This window comes from Gastrolobium bilobum, unplaced genomic scaffold (genome assembly GCF_033153095.1).
Source record: "Gastrolobium bilobum isolate Gb01-03AN ecotype WA unplaced genomic scaffold, APGP_CSIRO_Gbil_v1 utg6021, whole genome shotgun sequence".
In the NCBI taxonomy this organism is placed as follows: Eukaryota; Viridiplantae; Streptophyta; class Magnoliopsida; order Fabales; family Fabaceae; genus Gastrolobium; species Gastrolobium bilobum.
In genome coordinates this window covers 354,588-367,103 of record NW_026899147.1, presented here as the reverse complement: position 1 = coordinate 367,103, position 12,516 = coordinate 354,588, and the positions used below count along the sequence as shown (strand labels likewise).

Below are 12,516 nucleotides of genomic sequence, written 5' to 3'. Positions count from 1 at the left end.
ACCAAAACTGCACGTGAGTTGTGAGTTAAACCAATAGCAAAATCAGTTTAACGTATCCAATAGCACAATTAACACTTGCCCTACCTTATTTTCTCAACTCAAATATTGAATGTATCAAATCAAAGCTATAATACTACATTTAATTTCGTTTTCTTTTTTTTCCTTTACTGTACAAAATAATTAAATCAAATTGTATTTTTTTTAATCAATTTTGAGAACGGAATTGATTTGTTTTAGGGTTAAGCGTTTTTCCAGTGACCGAAGATAACTTATATCCAGTAAGTCAAAAACAATGTTGTTTTGGGGTTGGGAAAAATATATTTTTGAAATTCTAATTTATTTCAGAATTATATTAGTTTTTATGATTTTAATTTTTTAATTTTTCAATCTAAAAATGATATCGTTTTAGACTCACCAAAGATAATTTTATTTTCGGGAAGTGGAGAAATACTTTTCCCTTTGTTTTTTAACTCAAACATACAAAATTGATTCAAAACCGATTCAAAATCAATTCAGAATTGATTTGCATACACAAAGTGATTTGGATTTAGTTATAAATCATAAATGACATTAGATCCAAGAATCGGTTCAAAAAAAATAAAATTAATTTGAATATAATAAAACATTCTGGTTCTTTGAGCCCTTAATAATAATAAAAAAACCACTTTAAATAGAAGATATTAATGTTGTTAAAATCGAGATCTTAAGTAAAATCGGAAGGGATTTAAAAAATCGTAAAACGTAAAATCGTAAAGTAAAAAAATCGTAAAAACATAAAAGCGTTTGAAATATTAGTAAAATCGTTTTGACGAAAAAAAATCATAAAAACATAAAATCGTAGTGATAAATCGAGATTTTAACAACAATGGAAGATATCACCTTTACCCTTAATTTTTTTTTTTTTTTGGAATACTTTACCCTTAAATTATTTGTCATGGAATGATAGAAACGTTTTCCTTCATTGCATGTTTTCTACTGTTGACTTCCCTACTCTGCCTACCTTGGTTGACTATCATAACATATTAAATAAGAAAATTGTTCTAAACAGAATTGTGATGTATAAAAGCAAGACTAAATAATCCCTCATTGGAGTAATAAACATTAGCTACTAGCGTTGTAGACTCTAGCACACGAATAAATCTTTATCAGTATTCCTTACAAATGATACTCATATCACACTAATCATAAAGAAATAGATAGAATAAATGCAATTAAATAAAGTACAGTAAAAAAAAAGTGGAAGGAATAGATAGAATAAATGCAATTAAAAAAAGTACAGTAAAAGAGTGGATAAAATAAATGTAATTAGGTGAACTATATTTTTTATTTAACTTTGGTAAGTGAATTTTTCCGGAGATATGATGACATCTCTTTGATTGGTTAAGAAAAAAAGGTAAAGATAGAGAGTAGCAATGTCAAGGATAAACCTCATGATGATGTTTTGATCATAAAATTATAATTGATTAATAAGCATGCCAAATAACAGCAAAGTTTTCTTCTTGTGAGTAGAGATTATTATCATTGAAACCAATTTTGCTCAAAACAATGTGGGGGCAAAACTTTGGAAAAAAATGCTGAGTGAAATCCAAAGTCATTGCTTAATCCAACCTTTCAACTATTGGCAAAGCTGGAATGAGCAGCCATAAGACATTAATATTCCTTTGTAAGACTTTACCCTACAAGCACATTCCATAGCCAGCAAATATGAGAAAACAAAATAGTCAAAGTCAAAATCTGAATTCGTTGACTTCTTTACCATAAGGACTATAATCTAAGAATGGCCTTCTGGAGTTGTTGGTTAAGTTGGACTTCTCGGGCTTGAACTTAGATGCATACTATAATGCACGGACACGGGACACGACACGTCGATACGTTAATTCTAAAAAATATCATATTTGAACACGTTGGGATATGTTTTGATATTAAATAAAATTTTTAATATATATAATATGATTTATATTTAATACATATAAGAGTCCATAATAAGTCATATAATCAATTAAATATTTAAATTTCATAACATAAATATAAATATAAATAATTTTTCGTAGTTTGTTAATTTTTAATGTCAAATTTTATAACAGAAAAAAATTAATTTATAAATTATTTCTTTTATATTTAGTTAACAAAATAAAATTAAGATTTAAAAAAATAAAAAAAATAAAAAAACGTGTCCGAGCGTGTCCCCAAATGTTGACCGCGTGTCCGAGCGTGTCGAAGCGTGTCCGTGTCGAACACGTATCCGACACGTAAATTTCAAAAAAATTCACGTGTCCATGTAAGGGAGGATGCATACACCAAGTGGAAATTGCAAATAAAATTAATTTTATAAATGTATTATAATTGAATTTTATACTATGATACTTTAACGTACATTAATATTTTATAACACTATATTATAATTAAATTAAAATATTAATACAAATCATGATAAACACTTAATGTAATAAAGTTTATCATATATTTTTGTAAAAGTTAGTACAAAAATATACACCTAAAATTGGCTTAGAAGTGTTTATGTGTGCTTGCATGCGTTGTTTTGGACCTTTAAAGCTTATTTTTATTTTGAATAGTAATATCATAATTTTATATTTTTATTTTAATTATTTCTTGTTTTAGGCATATATTACTTTTTATTGTTTTGTAATCAACTATTTATTTCTTTTAGGAGTCTTTAATGTTGACATCATATAAAAAGGTGTCTAAGACTCCATTGTTGAATTTTAAATATTGATTATTATTTTTGAGAGCCAAGATTCTCCTTATCAATTTCAAATTCGTTTGTTCAACCACTTTTTTTTTACGCATTTGGCATTATTTAACTTTTTGGTACAGAAAATATAATTTACAATTGATTATAGATTTTATTCAAATTAAAAATAAGTAAATTTTACATTATTTTAAAATTATTACGAAAGTATTCGTTAACAATTTTATTAACATAAAATTTGTAACAGTAAAAACAAAACAAGGGTTTAATATCCCTCATGTTAAAAAGAGATAAAATTATCTCTTATATATACATAAAAGTGTATGAAAATTATATTTTTTTTTCTCTTTTTTACATGGAATCATATGGGTTTCACACACTTGATGTGTATAGGAGATAATTTTATCTTCGTATAATATGAGAATATCAAACTCAACAAAACAATAAGACTAATAGGATTTTAAACAATTCCAATATATTAAGTTATAATTATTTCAATTGAAATAAAAATAATTTATTTGATAAATTAAAAATTTATACAATATAGTACAACTGCAAGATTTGGAAAGCTCCATAGGCTCCAGCCTACAAGATTTGGAGAACAAGGCAAGTTGTGTTGTGGGGTTGATTTTTTTTTTTTTTTTTGTAAATTGTTGTGGGGTTCATTCATATGCCTGTTTGGATCCTCTTATTTTTAAGCTAGAAGCTACTTATAAGCTAAAGCTAAAAAAAAGAGCTTAAAAAAAGAAGCTAAAAGCTGTTTGAAAATTATATAAAAGTTTTAGCTTAAAAATGACTTAAAATCACATATTTCAAGAAAATTATCTCTCTCTATCTTTATCACTCTTCATTAAAAAAAAACACACAATTCAAGAAAAACAGATAAGAGATTAAAAAAAGCTCCTCCTAGGAGCTTTTAGTTTTCAGCTTTTTTCTTCATTATAAAAAAAAGAGCTTTTCGTTATAAGAGCTTTTCCCAAAACCTGTTTGGCCTAGCTTATACTTATAAGGAGCTTCTAGCTTTAAAAAAAGAGGATCCAAACACGCACTAAAAATGGCAAAATGCTCTCGGCTCGGCAGGCCAACCTGTCCTACTTGCTAAACGGGATGTGATAGGCTGAGTTTTTCAATCCATCTGAAAAGTGAAACGGGGCGAGCTCATTTTTTGACGGGTTAATAGCGGGCATAGGCAGGTCAGTGTAAAATAGGCTCGAGCTGACGGGTCAACCCGCCCAACCCGCCAAATGGGGCGGGACGGGCTGGGCTGAGTTTTTCAGCCCACTTTCAAAAGCGGGACGGGCTGACTTATTTTTTAGCGAGTTAATAACGGAATAGGACGAGGTGGAGCGGGACGGGACGAGGCGGGCTACCCACTTTGCCATCTTTAAGTGTAACACTGTCATATTCTTCCAAATTTACATGTGCAATTGCACCAAATAATGCAGAATAAGTCACAAGAGGTTTTTGAGCCCAACAATCAGTGAAGAAAGGTTAAAATTCAGATATTTGATTTAATGCATATTGCATCCAATTAGTTACTGACGCTTGTTTGGCCTAGTTGTTCTTGGTTTGATTTAGCGTGCTTGTCAATTCTGTCACTTGTTGCTTTCACAGGTTTCAGTGGTCCCTTTTCTCTTATTTTATTTTTTATTATAAATAAATGGGAAAGGATATTTAGTTTTCCTAGAAGGAATATCATTTTTTTTCTTCAAAAGCCTTATTTTAATTTTATTTTATTTTATTTCCTGCGTTAAAAACAGATAACTTGATGAGTGGATTTGAGAACACTTGTCTGCCACCACCACACCATTTCACTCTCTCCAACTTGTCTTTTCCCAAAATAACTCTTTTTTCTTTGTTTTCCTTCACTCCTTGCGTTTCTTCTTTGGTTTTTAATCCAATCATGTTAATGTTATTAAAATACATACATGCAACTTCTCAAGTTTGATTATACGGGCAGGAAATCACTGTTTAAACCAAACAGTCACTAAATTTTAATTTTTAATCCAATCATGTAACTCATGACATACCATGCAAATTGTTTTCCATTTCTTTCATTTTTTTTATATTGATTCTAATTAACTCTTTGAAATAAATCGGTCATTTGAATATTCTCATAAATTTTAATTTTTTGAATCAGTTATAGGACTAATTGCAAATTGAGATTTAGTTGTATTTGATGGAAATTAAATATAATTTTTTATCATCTTCTAAGCTTATATTGTCAAGTGAGGTATATTTATTGGTTCTTTGATGCAATTTAAAAAACTCTGATATATGTATTATTCCAAACATTATGAGGTAAATAAAGTATTATTCTTTTAAGGATATGTATAAAGGAAATTGATTTTCTCATTAATATAAAATAAAATAATTTTACTATAAACACATTTGAAGAGAGAGAAAAAATATAAATAAATCTCATACATTGATATATATATATATATATATATATATATATATATATATATAAATTGTTTTGTTTCATGTTAAATTGAGAAAGCAATTGCCTATGTATAAACCAACAAATCATTCCATGTCTATATCAGCATTAATTGTAGCTGTTAATTTTGTTTCCAAACATTTCTTTTTGTTTGGTAAGATTCTCTTTCAACCGAGCAAGAAACTTTATCTCATATACAAATTATTTATATTATTTCAAATTATTCTATGTCAACCAGTTAAAGGATTCGCTTTAAAAAAGTTGTTTGAATGAAATCATCCCAATTATATATTAAACTAAAAGAGATATTATATCAAGTCACTAAAAATAACTTAACCATCCGAGTCATCCAAAATGAAAGTACTCGTTATCAGGAAACAGCTAAATTGTTAATTAAGATTTATGAGTTGTCAATCAAGGCAAAAATCAATAGTTTTCTCTTTCAAGAAATAAAAGAGACTTTATAATCTTCTTCCAAACGCCCCCTAATCTTCTTATATGTTATGTGTCATGATTAGCGAACTGGTTATCTCATTGCATGATACTATAATGGGCCTCAAGCTATTTATTTTATTTTTTTAAGAAAAAAAGAGCTCAATAAAGGTATGCTTTTAAGATATTAAGTTGTATTTATACAATTATACCTTTTATATATGAAATATTAATTTTTGTTTGAGCATTAATTTGGCTCCATAAATTGTCTTTGGTCGATTTTTTTATTTTATTTTGATATACCAATCTTAATTATTTTTTTAAGACTAGTTTATTTTCCGTATCTTCAGAAGTTTTAACTTTTTGAGTAGTTATGAAATTAATCTTGAATCAAAGCTTAATTATAGTTAAAGTCCTTTGTCTCTCTCAAAAATATATTTTATGAAAATTAAACTCAGGTTAAATACACTCATTGACTGAGTCTCAAGTGGATTTTTGAACCCATGTATTGTAGACAAAGTCTATCAAAATGGAATAATGATAGTAAGATTTGAACCTATTATCTTGTATAAATTATTTGATCTTATTTGTAATTAACTGTTAGTGACTTTGAAATTGATTCATTTGATAAGAACCAAGTATTTTGTTATCTTGTGTTTAATTCATAATGCTGTCATATCAGTATTGGTGTACAATTAAGCAAGTAACATGTAAATCTTTGTTGAAATTCTAAACATGTACGTGCCTTTAAATCTGGTAAAGTGCTCTTTCCTCAACTGTATGTTAAAAAATAAAATAAAATAAAAATTCTAAACACGTTTATCTTGTGTTAATTAGGTGTGTTCGTCTTGAACATTTGGGTTCAAACTTTAAGCTCGCATATATGAGAATTGATTAATAGGTTATGCTACAATTAGCTCTCATTGAATACGCTTGGAGTCCCTATTTGTCTACTGTTTTACTTTCTATAAATTTACGCAATTTTTAAAAATGTAAAAACTATTTAAAATTATTTATTTCGAGCTCAATTTATTTGTTCGTTTATAAATAAAAGCGTCTCAATTACTAGATTAATTCAATCTCTAATACAATTAACAACATTATTTTGATTATCTAACCTGCTAATCCTAATTGTTTGTCAAATATTTTATAAAACCAATCATTTTCTAATATCACATTTTTTTAAGTTAATGACATATAGATTAAGAAGTATATTCATTTCACACATTCTGATCACGACATGTACTTTTTCTTTTTCTTTCTTTTAGTTTCTTCCATTCCATCAAAACCTATTAACATGTTCTTTCACTGTTAACGTTAAACTTTTCAAATTAATATTTGAATGCTCAGGCAAAAAAATTTATTTATTGCATTTTAATTAAATAATTATGCATTTATGACAGTTTGAGAAATAATTACAAATGTACTACACAATGTGACGCCACTTTTGGACGTCACATTGTGCACCCTATATAATCCCTCACCCCCTATGCACTCTTCACACCTCTTTTCTCACTTTTCATATATCTTCTCTTTAATTTAGTATTTGAATTTTATTTCTTATTCTATTTTAAAATGAGTTCACCGTCCTGATTCTGTTCGTGTTGTGTTATATTACAATGGTAGGAAGGTAGAAGGTCGACGAGGTGTCATGTTTGAAGGTGAAAAAAAGTCGACACGTATCCAAGGCAATGCAACCATTGGCGAACTGCATCAGAGAATTCGGCAAAAGTTAAGTCTACATTCGATGCAAAACACGATGAAGATGATGAATCAGCCATTACCCTCAACTATATCATATAAAACAACATTGAAATTAATCACATGTAATGCCCCATTTTATTTACAAATTAATTAAGCAATGCCATAATTTATTATCACAAAAATTAAGCATACAGTTATTTATTTTATTGGAATCAAAATTAATGAAATAATGTCAATACGTAGTACATTCATTTATTTGTAATTAAATAATAATAAAATATCGAACAAAAATAATATCATACTTACATAATACTTAACCCTAGGTCACTAATAACTTCATAAATATGTACTAATCAGCACACCTAACTGACTACAAAATTATGAGTACACTCCCGCATTAATAACATCATACATACAAAATTTACGAAGTCGCTATTACTATTTTCTAAATCATTAATTAATATGCTAAACCCTAATGCATAATTAAATATTAATAATAATAACTACGTAACAAAAAAAGGGAAGTATCATTACAACATTCATAGCATGATACAAAATTTCTAAGTGACTATCCTAATGTTCTAAGTCTCTAATATACGATCAATCCTAACATGTATTACTAACTAGCACTGTAATTTAAACGTATACATAGATAGGAGGTATTACGACCTTACCTAAGTTGGCAGAGTTTCGCTACGAACCGTGGTTAGAGAGAGGTAGAGAGAGGTGAATGAATGAGGAGTGAAATGCTGAAATGGGAGAATATATAGATACACCATGAGACGTCCTTTTTGGTCACATGTGACGCCTCCTTGGAGCATCTTCCCTTCATGAGAGACACCTCAGTGGGGCGTCACATGTGACGCCCAAAAGGGACGTCATTCCAAACAACAATAAATACGTAATTATTTAATTAAAATGCAATAATTAAATTTTTTTTACCTCATTTCATTGATCTGTTTTTCATTTTTATCTCATCATTTTGCTTTCTCTCTCTGTTTTTCTTTTCTTTTCAAAATTCCCTAGCATGTTTACCGTGTGCCATGTGGCAGCAAAAACACGCTAAAAATTTAAAAACTTAACGTTAATTGTCAAATAGCCTTGTAAATTGTAATATATGTTATCAAAAAGTTTTGAGTAAAGTACTCTTTTTTTAAAGGTCATATAACAATATTCACCAAAAAAAGAAAAGGTCATATCACAATAGTTAGGATTAGGATTAATTATATCTTATGAGGTATGATAAAATCCCTAGAAGAATTGTTTTTTTTTTTTTTTTTGTTATATGATCATATAATGCAAGAGGATACAAATGAATAATTATGATTTTATAATTTTATTTTAATATTTTTTTCTCTTTTCCTATTATTATTGATTCATTCTGTATGGTTAAGATTTTCGATATATTAACGTTAAATAACACATAAAAGAGGATCATCTCCCAAAGTTTTTGGCTTTTATATCTATTGTGTAATCATTTATAAATTTAATTATTTTGGAATAATTTATCAAGGCACACGTTATGATAATATGCATTTAAGTATAGCATCATTTTATACGCGATCTGTGTATCAATCGCGTATCACGCTCCGTAAAATGTACACAAAAGCATGCTTGAGACTTGAACATATAATTTTGCATTAGATTAATAAATTATTAGAAAAATATTTATTTTTTTAAATATATATAGTCGTATTATTTTAAATAAGAAAAAAATATAACTTAATAATTTTTTATTTAAAATTTAAATTTTTAAAAAAGCACTTATTTTCTTTCCCATAATTTTCATAAATCTATAAATTAATTATAAAAAGAATTAAACAAAATATATAATTTTCCTTTACGTGCATCAAAAAGCCAAAAAAAAAATGTTGGTAGAAGGGTAATTTCGACATAAAATGTGCTGTAATAATAATATTTTGGACTTTGGAGGAACATAGATATGTCGGAAGATCATCTTCTCCTTTCTACTTCTTACATTCCTTCCAACGATAACCATTACCACAATCTCTCACTCTCCTTCTCATTTTGATGCAACTTCATTACCTCTATAATGTCACTCATTTCTTTTCTTCTAACTGTAATTGTAACTATTTGTGCTGCTTCTTCTACTTCTTCCTTCACTCTCTCCTCAAATGACAACAACACCACCATTGTGATAAGAGGAGACACCACCATTCTAAGCGAAAACCGAACCTTCGAATTGGGTTTCTTCAACTTGAGTTCCAACCAACCTCACTGGTACCTTGCGATACGCTACGCTTCTCTTCCAACCCCAAACTTCGTCTGGGTCGCGAACCGCCACAAACCCATCACCAACCTCGCCGGTTCAACCCTCAAACTCACCCGAACCGGTCAGCTACTCCTCACTGACCCATCATCAAGTTCAATCCTTTGGCAAACCAACAACACCAACGACTCAAAGGGTGTTGATTTTGGTGTTGGTGTTGAGCTGAAGCTTCTTGAGAATGGGAACCTCGTTCTTCTCACCGGAAACGGCGACGTTTCGTGGCAAAGCTTCGATTACCCGACTGACACGTGGTTACCCGGAATGAACCTGACCCGGGTCCGATCCCTTGTTTCCTGGCGAACCGAAACGGACCCTTCCCCTGGTTTGTATTCCCTGCGGCTGAAACCACCGGATTACGGTGAGTTCGAGCTTGTCTTCAACGGCACCGTTTCGTATTGGTCAACCGGGAACTGGACAAACGGGTCGTTCCTCAACGTGCCGGAGATGACGATACCGTACATTTACCGGTTCGATTTCGAGGACCCGTTTTCTCCGACGGCGTCGTTTGGGTTCTCGGAGAGGCCGTTGGAGAGTGGGTTGAAGCCGCCGACGCTGTTCCGTGTGGAGCATTATGGGCAGGTTCGGCAGTACACGTGGGCGATGCAGGTAGGTTCGTGGAACATGTTCTGGTCCAAGCCTGATGGGGTTTGTCAGGTTCGGGGTTTGTGTGGTAGCTTCGGTGTCTGCAGTGGCGAAATCTCGAGGCTTTGTGAGTGTGTCCGTGGTTTTGAGCCTGTGGATGGTGATGGGTGGGGTTCTGGTGATTACTCCTTAGGTTGTCACCGTGAAGATGATGGAACCTGTGATGAAAGTGATGGTTTTGAAGATCTGGGTGTTGTTGGGTTTGAAGGTGGTAATTTTAGTTCTTTTAGAGCCAAGTCTAGAAGCTTTTGTGAGCGTAAATGTTTGGATTCTTGTGCTTGTGTTGGTTTGGATTTTGATGAAGGGAGTGGTTTTTGCAAGAATTTTTATGGGTCTCCTTTGGATTTTCAAAATTTAACTGCTTTTGGGGGATCTGGTGGTGGTGGTGGTGGTGGTGGGGTGCTTTTTGTTAGGGTTCCAAGAGTGGGGTCTGTGAAGAAGGGGTTTAGTAGTAAGGCTTTGAGTGCTGCTGTTATTGGGTCAGTTGCAGTTTTGGGTGTGGTGGTGATGGTGACATGGTTGGTGTTGCTCAAGAGGAGGCTGAAGAAGAAGGGGATGGAGGGAGATGGGTTTGTTCCTGTGTTGAATTTGCAGTTGTTTTCTTACAAGGAGCTTCAGTTGGCGACTCGAGGGTTTTCGGAGAAAGTTGGACATGGTGGGTTTGGGACGGTGTTTCAAGGGGAGTTGAGTGATTCTACACTTGTTGCTGTGAAGCGTTTGGAGAGGCCAGGGGGTGGAGAGAAAGAGTTCAGGGCTGAGGTTTCCACAATTGGGAATATTCAGCATGTTAATCTTGTGAGGCTCAGAGGGTTTTGTTCTGAGAATTCTCATAGGCTTTTGGTTTATGAGTTCATGCAGAATGGTGCCCTGAGTGCTTATCTGCGCAAAGAAGGGCCAACTTTGAGCTGGGATGTTAGGTTCCAGGTAGCAATTGGAACGGCCAAAGGGATAGCATATTTACATGAGGAATGTAGATGCTGCATTATCCACTGTGATATCAAACCTGAAAACATCCTTTTGGATAATGATTTCACTGCAAAAGTTTCCGATTTTGGATTAGCCAAGCTCATTGGCAGGGACTTCAGTAGGGTGTTGGCGACCATGAGGGGTACTTGGGGATATGTAGCTCCGGAGTGGATTTCTGGTGTGACAATTACCACCAAAGCTGATGTTTACAGCTACGGAATGACATTGCTAGAACTACTCAGTGGTCGTCGGAATGTGGAGGCACCGCCATCTGATGGTGGTAGAGAGAGTGGTTGTGAGACGGGAGAGAAGTGGTTCTTTCCTCCATGGGCTGCACAGCAGATAATAGAGGGTAATGTAACTGCTGTGATTGATAAGAAGCTTGTAAATGTATATAACATTGAGGAGGTTAGGAGGGCTGCTTTGGTGGCAGTTTGGTGCATTCAGGATGATGAGGCAATGAGACCTACTATGGGTATGGTGGTGAAAATGTTAGAGGGGCTAGTGGAGGTGACTATTCCTCCACCACCTAAGTTGCTACAAGCATTGGTTACTGGGGAGTCATTTCATGGGGTCAAGGTTGATTCTGGAAATGGGGTATCCACTGGTTGTAGCTTATCTGGTGGCAACTTGGAAGTGTCAACTGCTGATTCAGAATCATGTATAGGGGATGTTTTTTCCCCATTGGATGTCAATGTCAATGTCAATGTTCGATGACAAAGTTCTGGTATTAGTCCAGATTATAGCATTGTTAATTTAGTATACCTCATCTCTCCCTTCCCTCCCTTTTTTTTTCTCTCTAAGGAGAGGGATGGAAAAACAAAGAAAAAGAACATTGGATGTGGATGTAAATTAGTTGCCTTTGCTGGACAGCTTTTGGTTGTTTGAAATTAGGATGTTGAAACTTGAAAGAGTGGATTTCCCTGCTTCAAATTTCAAATTTTGTTCTTTCTAGTGAAATGAAACATTTTTATATTTCTTGTGCATTTGATCACTTTTAAGCATACTTTATGTTTAACATGTAACATAGTTATGACGAAACCAACCATCATGATTCAATTTTGATCCTACCTAACTGATGAAAACAGAAATATTTGAACATGTAATTGAAGAGGTTATGATATTATGGCAAAAGATCGTTTCACTTAGTAAATCATGCTAACCTAAAAGCTAGAAATTATAAAATTTTCCATATCTTTTTGCAGCTTTATTAAGTTGCGTGCTACAGCATGGAATTTTGCAATAGCATAAGCTTGACTTATTGCAAGATTTGCAATAAGTTGTATGCTGTTGCAAGTTATGTGGTCTTTGGCAAACTATGCTAGTAAT

General features: G+C 32.2%; 1 protein-coding gene across 1 annotated transcript; it reads left to right on the top strand.

The window, feature by feature from the left end:
• The first annotated feature begins 9,299 nt into the window (after positions 1–9,299).
• On the top strand, positions 9,300–12,107 carry LOC133287666 (G-type lectin S-receptor-like serine/threonine-protein kinase SD2-2). The gene has a single exon (XM_061485322.1). It carries the CDS (start codon positions 9,343–9,345, stop codon positions 11,902–11,904), a length of 2,562 nt encoding a protein of 853 aa, XP_061341306.1. The 5' UTR covers positions 9,300–9,342; the 3' UTR covers positions 11,905–12,107.
• Positions 12,108–12,516: the final 409 nt, after the last annotated feature.